Consider the following 26,327-nt stretch of genomic DNA (forward strand, 5'->3'; position numbering starts at 1 on the left):
ACTCTCTTTGCCAGTTACTTAGGTAGAGAGAAATGCAGTATGGTGGGTCTAGTCTGCCATGCATCAATGAAAAACCATACAGGACACTGGTGGTATTGTGTAATGAAAATGTAGAGATCAGGGAGTGTCCCAGTCTAGCACTTCATATTCTCTACTGTGTTAGCAGATCATTTGCTACCAGTAATGACTAGAAATGGATTGATTGTAAATTATCCAGTCAAAAATCTAAACAATAAAAAAAAAAATAAATGAAAGCTCTTCTGATACTAGACAATGAGCTATTTTATACACAAGCAAATTAGTACTGCTGAAATAAAGCAGAATGGAATTATTTCTAAATAGATACTCAGCCCTTGTTTCTGACTCATTATACCACAGCACCCTTTATACAGAATACATAACAGTGGAGTTACTTCTACTAGACCTTTTCTGCCAAATGTAGAAAAAGACTGAAAGACACTTGGTATATAAATATTTGAAACACTGAAAAAATTACTTAGCTGCCTTAGCAAAATGTTTCAGAACTGCAGGATAATTCTATGATCCCCAGAATTCTGGTTAAAATGTCAGAATGGGTAAGTGCATTTTTCTTATTACGTTTCCTTTACGTAGGATATCTGAAGCAAACTGTAGTTCTGGGTATGCAGCTTGACACAATACAGCAGCACCTTTTCTACAGTGCACTTTCTGCCATCACATCCCTGTAAGACGTGTCAGCTTTGGGATTCCAGATTGCTAGTGTGCTCTTGAAATTCCTTATCTTAATTTAGTTGCTACTTGGAAAATTACTTTGATGACTACTACTATACTGCTCCTGCCTGGTGATAGATGTGTGTATGAAGAAAAGGAAAAAACAAGAATGATTCACTGTGAGTTCCCACAAGACTGTATAATTCTCTTGCCAACATGAAAACAGAGCTTCCCTCCATCTGTATTACTGAAGGCTTTATAAGGAACACATTGCACACAATTACAAAAGAACTCAACCCATCTAAACAGATTTGACTCCATCAGCTCACTAAGATCTTTTTCTTTCCAAAAATTATTCAGGGTTATTATCTTAGAGACTTAATTAAGTCTTCATTTACTATGGGAGATTTTTTAAGGCCAAATGCTTGTACTAGTTAAGGGTTTAGATTTAAAGATAGGTGATGTGTAACATGAAGACAGAATGCAAAACATCCTTTAGCACAAACCAGTAATAAGAAAAAGTTTTGTGTTTTATTCGAACCCTCTTAAAATCTAAGTTTACTTACAGTTGGTGATGCTACATCATATTCAAAATCTACAGTTAAAGAAAGAACATCCAATGCAGTTTCATTGGTTAGTGGAGGTGAGCCAGTTACCTCTAGTATGTCCTCCCCATCATCCTCCATTTGCTTGCCTTGCCGCCAGTGTTTCAGCAGCCACTTCAGTTTGACATACACGTGGAAAGTGTCCTGCTTGAAATGCCTGAGTTCTTGCTGCAGCAAACTTTTCTCCTGGCTCCAAGTCTTTTCTTCCAGTTTGTTCTGCAAAGTCAAGCTCTGCACTTCCAAATCTTTCCTCCTCAGGGTCTGCATATGCTCCTCTTCCAGCTTTAATGGAACAACAGACACCGTGTCAAAGTGCTGGTGTGCTGGTGGTCTCCAGGATTTGGATTTTGTTGGCTGAGACAAATTGAAAGATCTAATTTTCATCAGTTATGAATAGCTACCCAGTTTGGCTCAACAAGTTCCTCAGCAGTTATAACTGTCACATTGAGGAAATTCAGGGACAGCAGCCAATAAACTTAGCTTAATAACCATATCTGAGTAACGTGCCGTGGAATTGGACAGTGTGTTTACTCTAAGTATGCAAGAGAATTCTACTTTTGCTTGAATGTTTTATACTCAAATTTTCTTCCCTCTCTTGATTGTATCCCTGCAGTGTATTCCTGGAATAGGTACCACTCTAAGTGCTACACACATCACATCTGCTAAATGTATTTGAAACTATTTCTAGGAGATGGGACTGCAATTGCCCTTCAGACAACCTGAAATATTATCCTAATCTCCTTGGCTACAGACTCATCCCTTCCTCTGTGAATACACCTCCTTCTCCTTCTAGAAGGTCAGTGCTCCACACAGACCTGCATCATGCTCAGACGTCTCTGAACCTAGAAAACAAATACTTCTAGGTCAGGGACACAGGCAGAACCTGAAGAGACAGAAATAGGCTGCACCTTGGTCTTCAATATGTCTCAGTTTCAGTACCAGAAGCACCAGAAAAAAATCACTGTTCAAAGCTAAGACATCATTACATCCCTTCAACACAAGCCAACCTGAAACAACATTCTTTAAATGCGACTTCTCCCTCAATATGTCAAAATCAAACCACTATACGTCACTGGCCCCATAACACTTGTATAAGTTTGTTATACAGGATCTCTTCTTCTACATGGATGAGATGGCATTTCCCCTTCAACCAAGCTACTGAGAAAGGTCAAGAAAGGTCAGAAAAGGAGTACAGAGCCACTGCTTACAGATGCCAGTTTCTACACATTTCCATTTTATAGAAGAGCTTTTCCCTTGCCTGACCAGCTCCACAATGAAGAAAGCCAAAGTAAACTAACGACCATAATGATTTAAGGAACATACCCTGCAAGAAACAATGCATGAGGATGAAGAATGCTTCATGGATTTTTCTTCTGCAACCCTAGCACTTAGTACTGCTAACAAATATATGCTTAGTTTTCATGGCAACCTTCAGGTGTTACTGTTCCATACTAGACTGTTTACTAAGGACTCTCCTGCCCTTTAAACGATGTGCTCTGGCATAACACAAATTTACAACATCGGTGCAACTATGCATTAATACATCCATAACATTGATCTAAATGATTTGGAAGATTTCTATAATAAAAATTGATAAATAAATAATTCTTTAAGGAAATGTAAGGCTTGTAAAATATTCCTGATTAAATTATTCACAGCAGTTACTAAATCATATGGGTTTAAAATGCATCTTAAAAGTACTCTGAAACAGTATCAGATAAATGGCCCAAAAACATACAAGCAACTCCTGATGACATTCACAGAGACTATACAGTGCTACCACACAACAGTGTAATGTTTTAAGTATTGCAAAAAAATTTGAGTAAAAAAGGAGTTCTTTCTTTTATATTTAAATTTTAAGGAAATAAATGAACAGATTTTGTGTTGATGCAAATTCTTCCATCAAATGAAGCTATGGTTAAATACAGCAAAGACTTATGAGTCATTTCCACCAGAAGTCCTGGAAGACGATAAAAAAAAAGGAATAATATCAACAGGATGGCCATAATCTGGAAAAAAAATAAAGAATCCAGGAGACAGTTTTATTATTCAATTTCTGCTAGCTGAAAGCATGAATGAAAGCTTTGATTTTGCTGCATTTCTCACTGTTTTAATAGCCGTTATGATCACAGATTCTTGCAGAAAGTCCAGGTGGAGATAGCAGAATATTTTTGTGCTTTTTCAATGGGTAGCTACTGCAAAAGAAAATAACTCTGAGGCGGGCATAACATCCAAAAAGCATTCATGGCCAAGGCAACTGGGAAATAAATCAATTTACGGGTTTCCTTCAAAAGCAAAGCCTCCATGAGGAAGCTCCTATTGAGATCAACCAAACATTAAAGATACTTATGAAAAATGAGAGATACCACTTGGGCAAAATGCAATTAGCTGGCACAAGCATAAATACTCAACATTATGCAGTAATTGTGCTTAATTTAGTCTGAGAATAAATTTAAAAACAAAACTTCTTTTAAGAGCCAAACAGCCTGCAAAAATAAGTAACGTTTGTTTTGCTTTAGGAGCTAGAGATCACAAAAGGATTAGCTCATATGTTCCAGCCTTCAAAAAAGCAGGGAAACCCATATAACAAAATACGATTTGTTCACCAATTACAAACAAGAGGTTGGAAACACGGGGCACTGAGGGATACAAAAGATCCTGTTTGGTGTCTCAGTTGCTAAAAGTACAACTCCTCCAGCTTCAGAGAAAAGCTGGGTTTTCTTTGGGCTTAGAGGGGTCTGGAATAAGGCACAGAACCCAACATGCCCTCAGAGATCAAATGTACCCTTCCTGTCCTCACAGAGGGCTGATATACTCTTCTCTGCACTAATCCTTATCCCTGCCTCAACTTCCACTCCTCTGTTGAGGTGGCCAACTGGCAATGTGCCCCCCTTACAGCTCAGTTTTGTCCAGTACCATGGACTCTTTCTAACACAGTCTACACACCGGAAGACAAAACTGCTCTCCAACAATTGGAGAAAACAGATTCAAATTAGCAAAACAGGCTTTATGTGCTTGCATTTCCCCAGCCTCCAAGCTCTCCCAGGGAGCTCAACAAGGCTCCACCAGGACAGCATGGTCCACGCCACGAGTCATGGCCACACGTCTCATAGCAGTCGGGTTTCGTATTTACCTGAATGATCTTTTCTGTAAACTTTTCTTGCTCCTCCTGGTGAAGTCTTGCCTCCTGCTCAAGCTGAGCCTGAAGCTCCTGTATCGATACACTCTGTACAGGTAAAACATGGGAATCCCTCAGCTGATCAGCATGACAAAAGGATGGGCTTAGCAGAAAATGGGTTTTGGTTGTGGAAAAAAAGGGAAAAAGAGAAGAACCGCAGGACAGACATCTGTACAACTCATGGTTATCAACAGTTAAAACCAAAGCACAGTGTGCAAATAAGGAGCAATGTCCTAAGCGTGTGTGGAAATGTCCTGTGTGGCTTCTTATGAAGGCTAAAGCTGTGATGCTGGTGCTGCCTGTAGCATTCCTTCCTTCGGGCCTCTGCTCCAGGACGGCACAAGGAAGTGAAACAGCTCACCATGAATGCCATCTGCCAGACCAGCTCCTATTTGCAGGATTCCATATTTGGTAGCATATATTACTATGGTAATCAGAGCTATTGAATTTTAACATCTCTGCAGAAGATGTATCTGATGTACACATTTTGCACCTTATTATTTATTCATTTGCAATACTTCTGATTAGACAGTTAATGGGACAGCATTTATTAAAGCAATTAAGCATATAAAGTTCTTTTCTTCAGACACAGAGCAGCTCTCTGCACAAGTTGACTTAATTCTGCAATTTCGACTCAAAAAAAATTGCTCCACAAATGTCACGATGACGAATTAGGTGCGCCTGAGATCTGACCGTTATGCTTAAGGATCTCTCCTTTAGGTCAAGCGCTTTTTTAATCTTAATAATTTCAATTTTACTTTGAATATAAATTTGGCACCCCATCCACTTTGCTCCTGACAGTTACTTAATTCAAAAATAGAGACCCAAGAAGGTAGAGTCACAGACCTTGCTATTTATGCTGCACTAATTAATCTTGCAGCACTTAGATTCCCGATCAGCACTTTCTGCGTCCTCCATTTTGTCTCTCTTGCTTTGGATGCTTTGCCTGCACAGGCGTGCTGCTCAGCCAGGCTCTCTGCACACACCAGCAGTGCCACCACAGAAAACACTCTGCCACCAAACACCTGCTTCTCTGAGTAAAGACACACTAAGAGAAGAGATCCCCTCAGGCTTCAAAGTTCCTTCTCCACTGGATAATGGATGCTGATGTAGTGCCTGATCTAGTGGTTGGTAACCTCACCCAAGGCAGGGAGCTGGAACTGGATGATCTCCGAGTTTACTTCCAACCTAAGCCATTCTACGATTCTGATACCCTCATTGACTTGTGCGTATCTGTGTTGTGTGTGAAGAAGTGATGCCTTCAGCACTCCAAAAGCATCAGAAGGTGACCACGAGCGAGCTGACACATTCACTGTCTCACCCACTTTTTAGGTACGTGGTAAACAAGAACCAGTGTACCTAGTTAATTCTGGTGTAATTTTAAAAATGTGTGTTTCCGTGAATTCAAAATCACTCAGAATTGTGCCAAGCCTATCTGGCAAAAACAGTTACACATGGCAACTCTCTCCCATGGGTAATAATCATGTAAAAATATCTTGTAGTTTGCCTCAAGAAATGAAAACAGCACAATTCTCGTAAAAATTCATATGTTGTTAATTTAAAATATACATGAAGTATAACTGATCTTAGCATGACTCTCTACAGTCATAGAGCTATGTATTTTGGCAGTTAGAAAGGTAATTTGTCTTTGGACTCCTGAAACTAGAAACTGAATCAGAGCAGCAAAAGCTTCAACCAGGAAGGTAAGGTTTGGACTTTTTCACTATTCACTTCACATTTACATTTTCTAACAATTTGCTACAAGATCACATGTTGCAATTTAGACTAATGCTAATTGTGATTACACAGTTACATATACACTGGGAATCTCTTTTGTCTGCAAAATTAGAACATGAAAATGATAAACCAGTGCAGTTTTTTTTTTAAAGCATGCAGCCCATGCAAAGCCAAGTTCCAGGAAACCTGGACACTAGGATTGCGTGATAGCTTCTGAAATTACTAGGAAGAGATTAAATGCATCATAAAGGCAAATATACAATTACATGCACACTTAAGAGTGTAAATCCTTTTACAATTGCTTTGCCTGTTTAAGTATGATATATTTTTATAAGTGGTAAATGTGTTGAAAAGCAGTTAATGCATGACTGCAGAGCTGCACAACATTCTACTTCCAACACAACCTGAGGGCTCTTCATACCCTATCATTTCACATAATGTCACGTCTATTAGGAGCAGTGGGATTAGTACTGCTCAAATCAAGGGAGATAAGGCTGCTTAAGGGCCTAATGGATAACTGCTAAATGTCTGGATAATAAATGAAGAATACATAAAAATGTACCCAGTGATATTTGTATATGCAGCTCAGGCACCTGACAGTGCATTGGTGGATGTTTGTATGCTCCGTATAATCGGCTGGATTCAGTCTGTGGCACAACTGTGGTTTTGTTTTGGAAAACAACACTGCTACAAAATTAACACAGAAGTTGATATCCTGCTGACTTCCATTCTTTGTCTCCTTTTTCTCAGTAACAGGTGTGCTACAGGAGGAACAGAAAATGCCCTGAATGTGAGGGCCACCACACAACACACTGACACCACAGTAACAGGCACGAACTCACTAGAGACACAGAAACACACTACAATAGGAACTACAGGCTAATGCTACTCCTTCAAAACATCAGAGAAACATTTGAACTTCATCTGCAGCTCCACAACAACCAAAAGTTTTCCAATAAAACCCAGTTAGCACTTTTCCACACCTATTTCCACCCTTGTCATCCCAGACAGATGGAACTAAGTCCTTCTGCTAAGCCACCTGGTATCTCTCCAGAACAAGCTAATCGATGCCGCTGTCTTTACCACACAAGGATATTTAATGTCATCCACAGTTTGGGGGTCATCACCACAGCTCATTCCACCAACATCTTTCTGACTTTCTTGCCAAGTTGAAGGCTTTTCAAGCTACTTTCTGGCTTATACATTCCATATTTCTGCTGACTGTTTTACTATGATTACCATGAGTTATGGCTTGGTTTTGTTTGTATGATTTTACCATAGCTAATTCAAACCTCTGTTTGTCTCTGAATTGAATTGTATACAACAACCATGAACATTAGATTCCACAAAATCATTCTTTGCAGCCTTTTTTCAAAATGGATGGAGCACCTTAAGGCCTGGGGGGGCCTTAAGAAGCCCATGGAAAGATGTTCTCCTGTGTTTGTGTACAATTGCAAGGAAGACTAAAGAAGAACATTTTATGCTGCTCACCTGCTGCCATCTTAAAATGCCTTAGACCACACACTGTAAAAATGACTACTTTTTTGCACTTTATACCTGATTATTGCTTACATACAATAAAGCAGATTGATAGGAACTTCCAGTGCCTTTTATATTACTTTTGACAGGCAATACACATCTAACTGGATCCTCAGAGGCTACTTCCGAAGATGTACTTTTATCCTCCCCCATTTAAAAATATATGATCTATATACCATTTACAAGTGCACAACAGGTACTGTGTGGTTATTTCCCTGTGCTTATATGAAGAGTCTCCAGCTCTATGAAAACACAAAAACACTTTGCTCCCAGTCTTTGTAAATCCATCTCGCTGTATGGATAGTATATAGACTTCAGTTAGGGCTGAGATATCCAGATTTACATCATAAAGGGTCTTTTAAGTCATTATATGGTCAACCTTTAGGGAACACTGCATAACAAGAAAGAACACAATTCATCAAAATTCATCATAAATTATTCTTGCTGCCCCTAATCTTGGTGGGAAGAAGTACAGTTCAGCTCATGCTTGTCTTTCTTCTTCCCACAACTTTAAATTGGAGGCACAGTGCACACTAAGTTACGCAACTTTTTATGTCATGCCTATATATATATATATAATATATATATATATATATATATATATTTTCTTTCTTCTTCCTCTTTTTATTTATTTATTTATAAATAAAGAAAAATCACAGTGTAGAAAAAATCCACTATTTCCTTTCTGGGAAAACAAAATCTTAAATTAGGGCAGAAGAAAAGGATGTGCAAATTTTCAGTGCACGGCTGGAGCTGCTGCAAAAGCCACCCAGCTGAAAAGCTCTCAAGGGGAATTACGGAAGTTGCACAGCAGGAGTACAGACTCTAAAACTATCTAAAAATAGAATATCCAAGATACAGATCAAAATTCTGATGTGTCCAAAATGGATCCATACTGAAGATTTGATTCAAAGCAGGTGGTAAAGAGACTTACCTAACTTGAACATCACTGTATCTGATTGGTTCACACTTAACTCAGAAATTAATTCACAGTAATACAGCTGCTTCATATTTCTTTTGGGCACAATAGGTAAGAAAAATGGATAAGCAGATTAAGAATGGCCTAGAAGAAATTATTGCTCAGTATGAATTCTTCTCATCTACTACTAGATCTATCTTATAGAAAACTTTCTTCTGAAGACATGCTCTCATCTTTCCTGCCATACCTGCTTTTATTCTAATTCTCTGGTGACAAATCAAACCTTTTAAGTTAACTAAAATCAATGATTTTTTTTTTCATAAAATTCGAGGAACTGAAATTTTGTGCCATTTTTATACATACAAACAAATTTGTGAGCTTTTAAAGGTTGTGCATGAAAATAATCACAGTACCCAAATGTAAAATGCAAAGATGAGTACTTTTGCCTTAGGTGATACACACTCAGTAAGTGCAGAAACGATACCCTGTCACTGAACAATCAGAATCTGCTAGGAAATACGGCTATATTTTAGAACATCTGGTATCAAACACTGCAATAAAATGTATTCAGTCCTTTGAAAGAGTGATTTTTTTTCTTCTCTAGAATGTCTTATTATCTCTGAATAAACATGAGACTCTGCAGCCCTGCTTTAAAGAAGCTGCATTTTGTTTATGGCCATTCCACTGGTTGAAATTCACCAGATGAAAAATTATTTATTGCATTTTGCACTGGCTTCCATTCACTGCCATATTAATCATTTGATTATACCTGGCATTTACTCCACAAAGCACTGTGTTACCCTTTTTAGTTCCTCCATGCCTTTCAGTTGTGGCATCTCTCACCTGATCACTCGCCTTTCTTTGGGTGCTGAAAAATGGTTTCCCCCTCCCACCATAACCCCGCTCTGCTAAAGTCATGAATAATGGATTGAACATCCACAATGGTCTCCAGCCTCCTGCAACAGCAGCTGAACAGCTTGTTTCAGCAAGAAAACAAAGCCCTGCTCTTAAGTCAATTTCAAGACATAATTTCCCTTGGACTATGACTCTAACCCACCTCTTTAATACGCAAATACATTCTAATAATACTGTTGCACTAACAACTGCAGTGCAAAGACCAAACAAAGGCAGATGTTTACAGTTAGGCTACAGGGTAGTTTCAAGCAGAAGTCAGTTTGCATTCATTGTTCTTAATCAAACAATTAGGCTCCTGCAATGCTTATTTTTAAAAACAGAGAAAATAGCTAAATGGAAGTTGCTCAGCATTGCTTGGGAATGCACTTTGGAAAATTCACTTTGGAAAAGAAGGTTTTGCTTGCTTATAATGAAATCGTTTGCCTAACTGAAATGAAATGTCTTCTCACGTTGAAAGTCAGCGCACAGTGAGAAGACGGTCAATCAATACGGCTCACTGAACAATGCGATCATTTCATAAACTGAAGCAGATAGTAGCTTATATGTGGGAATGGAAAGATTTCCATTTGAAATGTCTGTGGTAATTAAAAAAAAAAAAAACCTTTGGTATTTGAAAATTATTTTTTTCCTTTTGTCTGGCATAAAGGAATAGTAGATTTTTTTTTTCTTTTTGCTAATGCAGTGCATGATATTAGAAAAGGATTAAACTGATAATATTCAAAATTATTTGGAGGAATCTTCTGCTTCAGATAGCATTAACTGTTACAGACTATAGGATTTCTACTGGCTGTCCGCCCACTGAAAAGTTTCAGTATAAAGCAATGCAGTGTTCTTTGTTGTTTAAGTAAACCTGAGTGAATCAAGCACACTGTTTTTAAAGATTTTCACATTCGGGACATTTAAAGTCCATCCTTGCTCACCTTTTGAGCACATACCCACGCCAACTGGATAGTCTCTACCTTTGATTATACAAAATTGACAGAATTTAAACAGAAATATTGTAAACATCTCCTTTCATCATTTTCTGACCTAATCTAACATGACTATGGACCAACACAATTGCAAAAGGATCCACACTCAACTGTGCTCTACCTCATATTCCCCTTTTGCAGCTGAAGAAAGACTTTACCTTTCAGCCAGAGACTTACAGTGTCCTGGATTGAACAGATATCCTTTCTGAGGCTTGTTATGGCTGGTAAATGTGAGAAGTTGACAATCTCCTAAACAAATTAATTATTCAGTGCTACCAAAACACTACACTATCAGAGTAGTTTAAAACACACAAAACAAAAACCAGCAAAGAATTACCTGCATTAAGATGAAGAGCCACTCTCTCTTTGGCATTCAGTACAACATGTTGCTGTTTGGCTACCAGCCACCCTGATGCTCCCTCTTCCTACCCCTGCTTTCTGGTGCTTATTATCACTTACTGACAAACACAGCTGTGCCAGTCAGCATTCTCCTTTTTTCCAGATTTAATCAGGGGCTTCAGACTTACTAAGGCCTCTTTGCATGTGTCTTTAGCATTAAAAACATGTTAAAAATCCTCCCTTGCTAGCAACTACTTTACCCACCACAGTTTTGAGGTGGATTTGGCCTGCTGGTGCCTTGCAGAAAAAGTTTCCAAACTTGCTTCTATGAGGACAGGCTGGAAATTGTCTTTTTCAAGATGAGTTGTCTGGACAATCTATGTTCATGAGCAACTAGCTAAAGAGATACTCACTGAGGTTGATATGACCTCTGCATGGATGACGATTTAAATAAAAACTGATCAATGTCTTTGATGAATGGAAAAGTACTCAACAACCAAAGCAATGGAGAATTCTGCTTTAAATAAGATTTTTCTTGTAAGCTGAAAGTTGCTGTGCTCCCATGCACGCCAGCACCAAACCCTTTCCTGCACAGAATACTGCTATACAAAATGCAAAGTGCTCGCTATCTGTAGTCTTTCCAGATTGAAAAAGATCCAACAAGGTGAAATCTGGAGTCACAGAAGCACAGTTTGATTTTAGAGACTAAAACTTCTAACAGGCTTTTTGTTACTATACTAAATTGCACTGAGCCACATTTTCTCACTTTGCAGAACTACTGGGAGCAGGTTGACCAGTCCACAGTCAGAAACAATGTGCTTCTCTGAAATTATACGAGGGAGAAAGAGGTCACCAAAACTTTCACAACACAAGTGCTGTGTCTTGCCCAATTTACTTCCCCAACCCCTGGCTTCTATTCCTTATATCCTGGCTAAGGCAGCAGGAGGCAGTGAGCAAGGGGGCTGCTTTGCTGACCTCTAGACTGAAACAGCCCTTGTCTCCTGGCCTGTAGAGTTTTATGTCTCCATCAGCTCTGCGGTGTGGGTCGGTGATGACTCGCTGGTGGTGAATTTCTCGCTCCTCTCCACGATCTTGTTTGAGCTGCCACTCCTTCTGATCCCTCAGTTTGGACTGTTAGGTGCATGGGCAGTTTGTAATAAAAGAACAAAAGGACAGGAGGGAATAAAGAAAACAAAAATGGGTAAGGTAGACGACTGAAAAACTACAAGACAAAGAAAAGCGTGAACAGAAAAAACAACTTAAACACAGTGGCATAAGAAAGTGAAGAGAACAAAACTAAAATGAGGATGAGCAAAATGATGGGCTGAAACATCTGAAAAGCAAAAAAGAGAAAGAGAGGAAAAAAGAATGCAAACACTGGTTATGAGGCGCATGCAATGAGGATGCATGAGTCAAACCAACAGCAAGCATACAAGTCATGAAGGATACGGGATACAAAGCTCTTCCTTCCTTACTTGTGCTGTGCAGAAAAGCCATATCCAGTGTGGCAGCTGTGGCAGTTTAGACATGCGCCCATAGGCAAGGCTTTAGGCAAGGCAGTCCTTCGCTGGCTACAGTGCTTCTCACCCGCTGCTCGGTTAGGGGAGTGAGCTGTAAGCAGGCTTTTCAAAACATATCACTTAGAAAATGGTGGTTGGGTTGGGTTCTTTTGGCAAGGCTTTTGAGAACATGCCTGACCCTTTTACCGGAGAGCACAATAAAGACCTCCACGCATTTCTTAGAAAGGCTGCTAAATTACTTTCATTAGGATTTTTTTTCTTTAAATTAATCTCCTCTTTCACAGGGAAACACTGCTGTTACAGACAAAAAGAACACAGACCTCCATAGTACCAGTGGATTAGCTTTTTTTTTTTTTTTTTTTTTTTTTTTTTTGCCATGAGGAACCGCCTCTAAATCAAAAGAGTTGTGCAAACAAACAAAAGAAAAATCCTATAAAAGTGTCTGTTTAATATTACACACTTGAATATATTGCAGGTCTGAAATCATAACAAAGCAGCTGTGAGGAAAATTAGCTCTAGGGTAGCAATGCCAGCAAGAAACAGAAAGGATAAATAGAAAGAGGACAAACAAGGGGCTGACCTACCTGAAAGTCTGTGATTAACTCCTTCCCCAGGTTACCAATGGGAGAGTCTCGTGACATAGACGTCATCGTGGATAGGAAACTGGAAGACTCTGTGAGATGGGGAAGAGGTGAGAGGTCCTCCACCTGCTCCTTAAGGCCCTCCCCTATGTGATCAACCTTCTCCAGGAAGGTCTGTAGCTCTTTCCGGAAAGATTTCATCCTGGCATTGATGGCATCCAGAAGCTCTGGTTCATGCCTATCTTCTTCCTTTCGCTCATCACTTTTGAAATCCTGCTCAGTGGATGGGCTGCTGGTTATATGCACCTTTGCATCATAAATCAAGCTGTCTGTGTCAGTGATAAGACGATCTACGGTCCTTTCGAGGCGTTCAGCCTCACGTTTGATGTTAATTAAGGACTCTGTGTCCTCTTTTGCTCGCATGAAGTCAGTGGAGCACAGGTCACTGACTTCTGACGGCTTCCCACTCCCAAAACCTGATGTCTTCTCATAAATCTCCTCGGAGTCACTCTCACCCCCGATCGGCCCCTCTCTCTTTGGCTGGAGCGGGCGACCTTCTTCGCTGTCGCTCTCCTTCTTACCCGCATCGCTGTCAGCATCGCTGTCCCTGGGGCTGGAAGTACGCAAGCCCAGGTGGGAAGCAAGGTCATACCGCTGCACATTGGACATCAGGACCCTGTTCTCATACTGCAGCTTCATCACTTTCCCGCTCAGCTCATTGATCTGCAACCTGGCAGACTTCAGCTCCTCCTGCAATGGCCCGCCGCACTTGGACGCTGCATCCTCCAGCCAGCCCGGCTCCTGGCCTGGCTCAAACTTGAATTTGCTCAGCTCATTGGTTAGCTGTTTGTTGTGATCCTCGATTTCGGAAATTGACCGCCTCAGCAGTTCTGCTTCCTCTTCCACAAACTGCAGGTGTCGGCGCAGTTCCGTGGCCGACTCCACAGAGTCGCCATAGGGTGAGGTAGGAATGCTTGAAATGTGGTCCCTGCTGAGACACTCTTTCTCATACTGGCACCTCATATCCTCCATCTCAGCTTTAATCCCCCTGTTCTCCACCTCCAGTTCCACTATTTTCCTGCCCAGTATGTTGGCCTCCTCCTCCACCAGCTTCAGCCGAAGCTTCAGCTCAGCCTCTCTGGTACTGGGTGGGCCTCCAGCCTCTCCTGTAGGTAGAGGACTGTCCACATCTCCATAGATGGATTTGTATTTCTGGAGCTCCTGCTCCAGCTCGTCCTTCTCTCTCCCCAGTTTGGCCATCTTCTTACGCATCAGCGCTGCTTCCTCTTTGGCAAACTGAAGCTGACACTTCAAATCAGCACTGTCCTCCTGCCAAGAACAAGTCCCCCACCAAAACAACATTAGAAGAGAAGCACAAGCAGTTGCTCGTTTTCCAAAATTTTTCCTTCCCACCCTCTGAACCATGTCTGCTAGGAAGACAAACATTACAGAGACAGTGCCACACAAACCACACAGTTGACACGTTTCATGGTTTGGTCCTGGTTAAATTTGCAAAGCAGCTTGACCAGAGTTAAATAGAGAAATAAAAATCAGGTGCAAGTGTTCAGTGATGCAGAAGTGCCAGTGCAAAGGTGCTCATTGGTGCCCAGGGTTTAATTTTTCTCAAATCCTGAGCAAATTTTGTGGAAAACAAGAATGACTACATTGGAAAGGTGTAGAGATTTGTTAGCACTTTATTTTTCACACTACATTTGCTCACTTTTATCATGAAATTAATCATGAAATTAAAACTACTCTAACAAATTTCCTTGTCATAATCCTTGGGCTTCTTCAGCTTGTGAAGCACAAAAACACGTGCTAAGCTGCACAGTTGTCCTGCAAAGTGAAGAAGCACTTCACTGTGTTCTTTAACTGGATCTCACAGCACTGTGAGAAAAAGATGGAATACCTAGCTCCCTTTCAGCATAGGAAGCACTACTGCTGTCATTGCTGTTGTTATTATTAGGATGGAATAGCATGTGACCACTCTTCCTGCTACAGACAACTACTCACAAGGGAAAAGGGAAAAAAAAAAAAAAAAAAAAAGGAAAAAAAAAATCATTAAATCACAGTCATGTTCAAAGCCATCCCATGCGAAAATCTGCACTATTTTGTAGAAGAACCGACGTATTAAATAAGAGTTTAATTTTTTATTTTTTTTTTTTGAGTTGGGCATTTTGAAGTCCTAAATGTCACTCTGATGAAAACTCCAGTGTGCACTGTGCTGTAATTGTGCTGAAATAAGAGACGAGGATAAGTAAATTCTAAGCTGATGAACAATTTCTTTGCATGAATCACTTTCATGAATTGTCATGGAGATACAGGCACTTGGCCTTATAAGAGACACATTTATCAGCATTAGCAGCATAATGGAAGGCAGGCTTTGAAAGACGATCTCTGGAGACAGCAGATTTCATCATTGTTAGGCCATGTGGACATATGTGCAATTATCTATGGAAACTTCGATTCAGTCTCTGTGGCACTGTTGTCTTTCACAATCACCATTTTGTTACAATTCCTAATAATGGCAACCAAATCCAGAAGATTACAAGACTGATGTTAATTGTTCACCCAGATCAGCCTATTAGAAGCAAAAAATAACAAAACTAATTATGGTTCAGCAATCTGAGGAAATAATTTAATTTCTAAAGTACACAGTCTTTGCACATTGGTAATGGTGTCTTTTATGTTACCTCAATTAATTTCTCCTCATCCTATTTAAATATATACTAATTATGAATTATGTTGTAATTTTAGCTGTTCATACTGTGTCTGTTAATACAGACACAGAAGTAATCGATTGCATATTTCTAAATTCATCATATTTCCTACTGATTTTGCTTCAAGCTTCATGTGATTTTAAAATACTAAATAGTGGGGAAAAGAAAACAACAAACCCAACTTATATGCTAATTCCATCATATGGTTAAGCAACAGTCAAAGTTCCTATTCATGTGTGGTTTTCTGTGATAAGCCGAAGTCTGCTTATCAGAAAGCTGACATCAGCTGACTAGCTAAAACTCTGGTTGTGTTTCTGGCCACTTTCTGGCACTAGTAATGCGAGTTCTATACGAATGAAGGCAAAGATGCATATAACCAACTACAAGTAGAGTCCAGGAGATGTTTTTTTTCCCATTCTCTCTTTTCGCATACACACATCTCCTTGCCATGCTGACACATATGTGCAAACTGCTTTCCTCTTGATGAATCTGAATTGCAAATTAAGTATCCCATAAAAGATGGAAAAGTACATACAGAGCACTGCTGTAAAACATCTCTCAAATATTTCCTTACTTGTCTGTTAAAAGCTTGGAAATAATTATATCTGGCATTTTCCTTACTCTGTGATTCAGTGTCCTTCTCCATGCTTGCTGTCCAACTTTGGCTGCAGGAGCCCAGTAGGCAGAGTGACTGCCTATAGCAGCTGCAATGATGCCCAAGGTGATGAGCAGTCCATGTGCACATCCTACCCAGGGCTCTGAGGGGTACAGGCAGCTCCTCCAGCAGCTGGTTGGATTGATTGCAAGCAGTACCAACAGCACTCACTGCCTCATACTTGACACAACGCACTGTGCATTCTGAAGCTTTTGATGCAAAGGGAAGAGCTTCAGTGGATCTGGGATCAGGCCCATCACTGCAACACAGCTCAAACTCAAGGCTTTCATGGAGGTAGCATGTTATTACAGCAGGACAAAAACAGTTATAAGTATTCTTCTAATGACATTATTTAATTGCTAAGTTTTGTCTATGGAAAAAAACAAGTACCACATTTGTATTTTTTTTTGAAAGAGATGAAACAAACAATATATTTTTCAGTAAACAAACACAAGCCTCACACTGAACAACAGAGCTGATGGATATTAATCTCACCTACTAAATATGGATCCCATCTGAAAAGGTGAGAAAGCTCTAGATCATCTACGCTTCCCAACCAGGGAATGTGACTACTGAAAATCCCATTCCCCAGACAGCTTTTTTTTTTTTTTTCCTCCCAAAAGAAAAGAATGGCCAGGAGAGATTATCAGCGAGATCTAAACATGCCAGAAGGGTAGGATCCCAACCTTCATGCATCTGTCCCTCTGAAACTTTGTGTACAGAAATATCAGCAATTTCTTGATCAGTTGAAACCAAGTGGAAAGAGCAAGAGGGCAAGTCACCCACACAGGCAGGTAGAGTTTTGAAATGCAAGGCAAACTACGGTAAGGCCAAATCACAGAAATTACTGTTTGTTACTAGTTAAAAACAAATACAACGAAAGCCAAAAATATAATCAAAAAAATATAAAAAGGAGAATATAGTATTTCCATTGTTCTGGAGGAACAAGAAGTTTAAGTCCCAAGGGTTGAAAGCTGGGCTATGGCTCAGCCTGAATGTATTTCTGTATTTCACATCCAGCATGTGGATGGACACTTTCCTAAAAAATGTAGGGCAGACTGCTTAAAAAAAAAAAAGACAAATGACAATGCAAAAATGTAGAGTCATTAATGGTGCTCATCACTGGTTTGAGGGATTATCAAGGATAAATGGGAATTGATGATTACTGATAGTGCATATTTGCATGCTATTGAACCACACCTCTTTACAGCACTACAGAGAGATGCTAATGAAAAAAAAAATAAGTCAAAAGGAGAAAGCCCAGATGTGCCCCTAAAGAGTCTGCAGTCTAATTTAGGCAAATGGAGAGCATGGAGATAAAGAAATGAAACTTAAATGAAAAAAAAGGAACTTAACTTCATTATGCAATGTAAATGATGTGATGAGAACAAGGAGCTGATCAAAAACTCCCAAACATGATATTTCTTTTCTGGCAAGAAGACACAAAGATAGATAGAGACCAACACCATCTCCTCTACCACCACCGGCTCACAGGAGCTGCCAGGCAGAAGATGGGGAAGCGTGTCGGGGTTGTGGATCCGACAACAGGGCGGTATAACCAGCACCCAAGCACCTGGTGAGCACCAGACTCCTACCTTGCGCTGAAGAACCACTTTTCTCTGTGTTTTGCCTGGTGCCTGGTACTTCCCAGGAAGCTCCACTTTGCAATTCTGCTGAATAAAAACTTTTTTCTTCAGTACTGCTAGAGGCAGGTAAGCATGACTAACAACTCTGCTTTTACATGACTTCTAGACAATCAGTTTAACATGTATTTCAGCTGTGCCCTGATGTGGACGTGATGTTGCCACTCATTTTTATGATGAGCTCCCAGTAACTAATAATACTATATCTGCTCTACGTTATACATATCTGTAGGTATGCAGGTGCACAAATTTACACAGTCTAAGTCTGTGGCCACTTTTCAGTCACTAAATGTGTAGTAGGGACAAAGAGAAAGACAAAAAGGTTCATAATGAGGGCTTAAGTAAGCCAAGCCTTCAACTCCAAAGCTGTTTTGTGTCCAGCCTGAGGTATCTCAGTTTAGGTGTGTGAAACTATTTTAGCTATTTAGGGTGGCTACCCTTGAAGAGTAGTGCTACGAACTTGCCTGGCTGTGTCTGCACTTACCCCTATGAGCCATGCCCCAGGACCCAGAGGCTGTTGGACCAGGTTGGGCACTTGGTGTGGTGTGCTCTTGTTTCAAACAGCACATTCCTCTGAACCAATACCCAGGTTCGCAGACTGCTCTGGGTAATGCCCTAGAGCTGGGAGACTGCTAGGACATGCCCTGACTGGATAAAGCATGTCACTATATAAGATTCTTTCTCTATCTTTCTTGCCCTAAAGAATTGCTTGGAAAAAAAAAAGTGGCTACTTTGTACAGTGCTATCACTGTGGTTCTCATTTTCAAATAAAAATCCTTTGCTTACATGGTGTACACACATGTGTATACAATGTAAAGTCTTTTTCCCTGGGTGGTTTCCGGAATCATATTTTCGTGGTGCAGAGCTGACTCTAGGTTACTCCATTAATTTTGTGAAGCCCTTTAAAAGGCTTTCAGAGGCAAACTCCTGAGCTCCAGTATCTGGATTTGGGCAGAGGAAGCAAGCACATGAATTCATTCTCTCTGCATTTTTCTGTATTTCCAGGAATGAGGGAGGGAAGGAAGGACAGTGCCTCCCACATACCCCAAATGACTCAACTGTGCCTTCATTTGTAATTTCCCATGTGCGCACACATATATGTACATGTATCTTACATTTGCAGGAAAACAAATTTCTTCTGATCTCACTGATGACTTAACTCCCTGTAACAAGAGATGTAGGAAGAAAGCTCGTGCCCCATTTTAAGGTTCAATTAAGCTGTACTTGTACACACTCCACAGGGATGCTAGCTCTGCTCTACCCTACAGGCAGAGACAACAGTTCCCGGACTGCCCACCACACCCCTTCAGCTGCACATGGAGCCCATTTCAAGTGCAGCATGTTCTAATTTATTACAGCTATTATTACAAATCAATGGGATTTTAAGGCTCCATCGGCTCCAAGGAAAACCATACGTCTCGGTTGTGTGCACTGAGCCTGCCAAAGGGGCAGCAGGGGAGGCTCAACCTTTCTCTAGTGAAGATAATGATGCCACTCTTGGCTCCCTCTGCAGCTAGGGGAAATGCTATCCGCATCCCTCTATCTATAAACAGTAACCGTATGGCTGCTGGGAAAGGCTTCAACTCCCACTGTCAGCACAAAAAACAAAGGAAACACAGCCCTGAGGAGGACCAGCCCAGGGGACAACAGAAAAAAAACAGTGTCTGGATGCAGATAAAGTGTCCAGCCCTTTACCTGAGCTAGGGGAAGCAGTAAAATTGAACAGTTGCTGCCATCTGAGGACCGTGCTGTCTGCCAAGCCACTCCTTAGTGCAATGACTTTGGCACCACGTATAAATTTAGCCGTTCCCTAAGCTGTGATCCAATTACTATGTGAGGCAAGGTGATTTTCTCTTCCTGTAGGAAACCTTCAGCCTGGCTCTGCTGATGAATGTACAGCAAACCAGAACGCTGCACGGTTTTGGGATCGTACTCCTGTCCTAAATTGCTTCTACATTATCTCTGGGAAGTCTCAATAGATTAAGTCCTAATTGCACTCTAGTTAATGCGTCTGATGGCCCTGTCAACACCCATAAAAAGACATGTTGAGTTCTATCATGTGATTTAGATCCAGATTGCACATTCTCAAAAACCTTACCTGGGTAAATGGTTTTTTTTCTTTGTGCATTTCTCTGCTGCCTCTTCTCTTCAGGGAACTCTGAAACAGAAGATTGCTGGGTTATTGATAAGCCAAGCACTGAGTCTGCAAGTTTGGCAGAGCCCACCATCATAAAACTAAATGAGGGGAAAGCAGGGATATTCTCCTGAGCAGTGGGGGTTTAATTTTTGGTATTAATCGCTAAGAAAACAAAATTATCAGGGCCTTGTCAGTGGGTTTTCTAATGCACAATATTTCACTCATACACACAAAAAAGAAAGGAATAAAATCAGTTAAAAGTTCACAGGTGAGAAAACCTCTTTTTCTTCTCCTCTGGACCACCACAATTTTTGGCAAAACTTTCTTTTTGTATGAAGCAATGATTTATGTTTGATTAATCCAGGGCAGAAGTCCAAGAATGTTACTCACAGTGGATGTGAAACACATTGTGGAAACCTCAGAAGAAAGCAAAACAGAAAAATGGAAAGTCAAGCACATTAAAGCTATATGGCATAATGTTGCTCATGAAACCTCTCACCTCCAAAGCACAGCTATTCTCAGGAGGAATAGGTGAAGCTCAGCCTAGTGTTTCACCAACCCTGCCAACCTTATGTTTCAGCACCAAGTTCAAACTGCTTTAAGACAGATTTATTTAGAAACCTTAAAAATTTGTCTTTTGTTGGTTGAAGTATGTTAGTGTCACAGTAGTACAACAGATATTAGGTAAGAAAGCAGCAACCTGGAAACCACAGACTTGCCTGATTCAAAGCTGGCTACACCACTCTGCTGGCACCCAGAGTTTCAGCTTCTCTAGAAACTGCTCCGTGCACACAGGAGATGCAAATATGGGGCTCTTTGGCTTGCAGTGCTCCCCTTCAGGTACTTCAAGATCCCTTCATAGTGGCCTATGCCTCTAACATGGCCTTCAGTAGCTTGTAACACCTTTGCGATCAGAAAGTGCTCTGCTTGCTTGTCCCTCCAACAAGCAGCACAGCAAGCTTTGACACAGCCCAAGAGAAAATAGGATTCTTTCAGTCAATAAAAGTAGAGAAGGCTTGAAGGATGATACTTCCTAACAATCAGCCCAACACTGTGTCCTCTTCCACTGACTACTTCACTCTACAAGGGGCAACGCTGAGGCAAACCTTTGGCTGTCATGATCTTGCTTGCACCAGCGCAGCTCCTGTATCCAAGGGGCAGAATACCCAACTCCATACCCAATGTTAACCCAGGGCGGGACTGCACATTTTTGGGGTATATTTGAAGTTTGCATTCTCACTTATGCACCTGTAAACTTCAAATGGGCTGCCTAAAGAAGCTGTTGTACCCCATCCCTGGAGGCACTCAAGGCCAGTTTCGATGGGGGCCCTGGGCAGCTGAGCTGCTGGGGGGCAGCCCTGCCCATGGACAGGGTGGGACTGGATGGGTTTTGAGATCCCTTCCAACCCAAGATATTCTGTAATTCTGATTCTGGAGCTCAGCTAGGCTCAGTACAAGGTCTGCAAAACACAAGCCCAGCAAAGAGGAATAAGGAGGAGGGAGAGGCATCCTGCTAATTAGTTAAGGTCCATTTTAGTCCTGTCACCAGCTGACTGAGAACACGGTGTGAGCTTAGGGATACACACCGTGCAAATACAAGCAAAAGCTTTCCGTGGCTTTGTGGCTTCTGACTGTTAAGTTTACGCAGCTACTACAAATTATAATTACGGCACACTAAGACAAATCTCTCCTTCTGCTCTTTGTTATACACAGTTAAGTAGTTAACACTCATTCATATGCAGCACCATATGCCCAAGACATATTACAGTTTGGTTTTGCTAATCTGCTCTCTACTTTAATCTCAGGAAGTCCTATAACTAATGAAGCTGTGTTAGAGAAATGGTTTGTTTTTTGTTTTTTGGTGTTTTTTTTTTTGGTAGATACTGAAACAGTTTAAGTAAAAAAGACATTAAACACTACAAACATATGAAAACCTGCTACACAAGCTTAGCCAGGATAAACAGTTACTGCTTTCCCTTTTTCTATTTTCAGTGTGGCATTATTCTGGAAACAGAGATGCAACTGCAAGCAGCTGCCAGCCACTGTGCCTGCCCCAGCCCCCAGTGGGGCTGGTCAGTGCGGCTGAAGAGCCATGGGGGCAGCCCTACTCTCATAACCTTTGCTCTTTGTGACTTCAGGCAAGAGTAGCATAATCAGCAAGCAAGAGGATGCTGTCTGGTTCCTCATTCATTTTGTAAGTTCTTGGAGTCAGAAAGGAGTTTGTGCAGAAGCCTCTGTTCACAAGAACCAACAATACTGGAGATGCAAAACCTTGTGCTCGATCCTAGAAACATCCTGCTCCAACCAAAGCAAAGAGCCGTGGTTGGATACATCCAACCTGAGAAGCTGGATGGGTTGTGGTATACAGCGGGCAATGATGGACCACTGCTTGGTTGTAAGGAGTAATGCATGGAAAGTAAAGGGAAGGGAAGTAAAATATAGGTAGGAGAATTGGATCACATGATAAGAAACATGCAGGTAGCAACCTGGCCTTGGGAGCTTCACTCTTCACTGAACAAAATGGATTTCACAGATCCAGAGTAACAAGCTTTTAACATTATGCCATTGACAGGACCTCGCCTCCAGCATTTTCACACCAATCTGCTGGATTTGCATGAAAACCTTCTGATCAGTGCTGGATTGGCAGAGTGCTTTGTGTTTCCATCTCGCAGGGGCTCAACTCTAGCTTGTATTAGAGTCTCTATGGGCTATCGGGGGAAGAAAACCCACCTGTCAGTACAGGATTACAAACACAGGGACGGCCATGAAGGACTACTCAGACCAAAGTCCCCTAAATCCCCTTACGGGAGCAATGAAAGGTTTCCAGTGTGCTGCTGTGAATCTTGGCTGCATGCATGCGTGCAACACCAACCTACAGCGCTGATGTTTCTGTAGGACTGAGGGCAGGGGATGCCACTGAAAAAAGAAATAGGTGGAACACACTATGAGCCCAAGTGATTTAAAATGGTACAATAAAGGTGTCTTTCTCTTTGAAGTGCAAGAAATCGGCAATAGAAGCTGATATGAATTAACACTGGAAGGAACATTTCTATACTACTTTTTATACTCAAGAGACTAACCAGAACCGGCTGTCTACCAAAATGTTTCTCCATTCCACTCTTAAACAAGACTTTATTAGTCATCTGGATAACATAACCTCTCAGGAAAGAGGTTACTCAATGGAAATTTTCTGCCACTACAGTTTCACTGCAGTTTGATTTTCACCACACCTCACAGCTACTAAGGAGACTTAATACACAGGGTTAATAAATTGCCTGGTGTTTTAGAAGTTAAACTTTCCCATAAGATCATTGGATGTAGTGACTGCAGTACTAAAAGCAGGAAGAGATACAATTATTTGCACTTCTCCCAGGAGCACTGAGAGAACAGGAAGAGATGATTTACATCTTTCATCTTTCAGCACAGATCTAGGAAAAGTTGCAAACTGAGCAATGAGAGCAAGAAGGGAGAGAAAAACTGCCCATGTGGGGAACAGCAAGCAGTAAATCAATGGACTTTAATGAGAGGTTCAGCAAGACACTGGAATAAGGTGTGAATTAACAGAAATCATAAATGTTGCACATTATATACTGTGAGTTATAACACTGAGTCAAGATCTGGGAAGGCTGGGAATAGAGCTGTGGACAGGAGGCAGTAAAGAAAGACTTGGAAAAAAGAGAGAACCAAGAGCTGCTTGGAGCTGTCAGTCTGTCATTTTATTTGCTGCTATTAAAAGGAGTGAGGCATTTTGGGTGCAGCCTGGCATCAGCAGGCAGATGCTATTGTATGTGCATCAAACTGAACCTGCAAAATCAAGTAGTCAGCCACTGAAGTGACAATGTCTGCAACTTAAAAACAGAGAGGCTGCCTCGGAAATTCTGGCCCTGAAGGCAATTTCTGTCATTGTGATATGTGAGGAATTATGCACAGGCATCATGGTGGTTTATGAGTTGTATAAATAATGTTCTCTGCACAACGATGGCTTGCTCCCAATTGCTTTGAAATGGATTATCACAGATTTAATTTGCATTTATTAGAAATAACTGCCAGTGAGAGATCTCCAAAAACAAAAAACAAAAAACAAACCCACCAAAAAAACACACCCTTCCCCCCCCTCCCCAAAAAAAAAAAAAAAAAAAACACCAAAAACCTGCAAGAGTGACCAAACTCACTTTCTCTAAATGCCCCAGAAGCTTATACAGGCTGCTTTCAATTGACTGTTTTCCGTAAGGTAAAAGCTTTAGGGCTGCACATCGGCATTTCCCAGTGAGAGCTACTTTTGGTTAGATGCTGAGCCCCCTCAGGTCTAGCAATGAGCAAAACACTCAGCATCACAGCACATGGTTGGCTCTAAAACCCCATCATTGCACTGACCCCTCCACAGCAGAAGTCTAGCTGAAGGCAACGCTGCTCAGCAGGAATGTGAATCAAGAAAAAACCAGTTTCAGTTCCAACAGGCAGTCAGAAGGTGGATTTATTCCCAAGTGATGAGAATCAGTGTTTGTTAACTGCAGCACTAATCACTGCTTGGGAATGACTCACCACTGGTGGTACCACTGGTGTTATTTGGGCACTGTGCCAGACGACATGAAAAGGTTACTAAAAGATGACAAAACCCTTCTCCAGAAATCCCCATCCAGCTCCTCTGGCCACTGCAGACAGTTTCATTTTTTTTTGGCAGTTTCTGACTTGCCAGCCCCTGGCATTCACGGGTGCAAGATTTTCCCTCTATCCCACTGCTTTGGAGCTACCCTGGTCTTGCCCAGTTTGGTAGATAAAAGACAGAAACTGTGCAGAGGACTGACACTCTCAAAACACCTAAAATTTTGTTTTGCTTCTGTACTTCAGTACTACACTGGTCACTTGGTGAGGATATCATGGCAGGTCTTCCACATGGACTTTCATTTCTATCTGTGGGATGGCTAATGGAATGGCAAAACACAACAAAATCCTAATCACTTTTCAATTGCTGTAGGCCCTTGCAAAGGATATCTTGCCAAGCTGTGATAATACTGGGTTTGACGCAAGTGATCTATATCTGCATTCATCCCCACGTGTGTTTCGTTTACTGGAAACCTCCAAATGCTGTGATATCCATCATTCACATGACCTAGCAAAGCAAGCCATGTCTGAAATATCATAAGCATTACAGTTCAGAATAAAAGCCATCCCTTGAGTAAAAAAGCAGCAAAGCAGAGCAGCTTTCAGCACCGGCTTAAATTTCCTTAACCATTGTTTCCCCTATTGTGCTGAGCTTATGAATAGGGGGCTTTGGAAGAGCCTCTTTCTTTTGCTCCTTTTACCAGCACACAGCATCAGTTGTCTCCCACGGATTCCTGGTGCCTTCTGCATGCAGACTGATCCCCCAGCTATAGCAGCCAGACCGGTGCTTACAGATAATTTGACACAATTGATCAGGAAGGAGCAGCAGGATTTTGCTGGCAGCCTGGAGCCCTGTGCTGAGCAGGTAGTACATGGGCATGGGAAGACAGCCAGGCTGGCTCACAACAGGCTACTTCCCCTATTATTTGCTCCATGGGGTCTGAAGAGAGAATCATTTCAGTTGGAAGGGACCCTTAATCATCATCTACTCCAACTTCTCTGCAATGAATAGGGACTCTTACAGCTACACCAGGTTGCTCAGAGCCCTGTCCAGACTGACTTACCCTGTAGGATAGCTACATGATAATCATTATAGAAACAGTTAGTGAACAGAGACAGCACAGTGATGTGATAGTTGTTATTAACACAGTAACTGAAATCCCAGGACAGAAAGGTGAGATCCCAAATTCTGACAGATATTGCTGCCTGATGCACTGCTGCTGCCCCATGCCAGCTGGACCACAGCCACTGATCATCCCACAAATGAGCCATGAGCCATATCAGCTCATGCCTCTTTTGGGAAGAGGTCATGCAAGAGGCTGGGGCATAACCCCAGAGTATGCACTGGGCACTGCATGCACGCAAACATAGTTGCCCCAAAGCTGCCTGCTAACACATAATTCGTTCTCTGCCATAAGATCATACACAGTGATACAAGTCTGGTACCTGTAGTTCAGGACAAGCCATAGAACACTGAGAAAGAGAAGATGTCCCTGGCCAAGAAGTGAAGGGCTGCTCTCTACTCCTGTGTTCCCTGAGAAATGCCTTACAACTCACACAAGGACAGACGCCTACT

At 41.3% G+C, this 26,327-nt stretch overlaps 1 protein-coding gene across 11 annotated transcripts in view; it reads right to left on the bottom strand.

Moving 5' to 3' along the window:
• MTCL1 (microtubule crosslinking factor 1) overlaps positions 1-26,327 on the bottom strand; it is a 99,977-nt gene that overhangs the window by 28,897 nt on the left and 44,753 nt on the right. For 2 of the 11 annotated variants that reach the window (XM_052703722.1, XM_052703730.1), the window contains 6 exons: positions 20,111-20,170; positions 17,965-18,039; positions 12,998-14,323; positions 11,869-12,024; positions 4,429-4,521; positions 1,347-1,577 (listed from right to left, as the gene is read on the bottom strand). In XM_052703722.1, the coding sequence (XP_052559682.1) occupies positions 1,347-1,577; positions 4,429-4,521; positions 11,869-12,024; positions 12,998-14,323; positions 17,965-18,039; positions 20,111-20,170 (1,941 nt within the window). Of the gene's footprint in view, positions 1-1,346; positions 1,578-4,428; positions 4,522-11,868; positions 12,025-12,997; positions 14,324-17,964; positions 18,043-20,110; positions 20,171-26,327 lie in introns of all 11 variants that reach the window. The other 9 variants (XM_052703721.1, XM_052703728.1, XM_052703723.1 and 6 more) reach the window with 6 other exon arrangements.

Source organism: Tympanuchus pallidicinctus, unplaced genomic scaffold (assembly GCF_026119805.1).
Source record: "Tympanuchus pallidicinctus isolate F22 unplaced genomic scaffold, pur_lepc_1.0 scaffold5, whole genome shotgun sequence".
Classification (NCBI taxonomy): domain Eukaryota; kingdom Metazoa; phylum Chordata; class Aves; order Galliformes; family Phasianidae; genus Tympanuchus; species Tympanuchus pallidicinctus.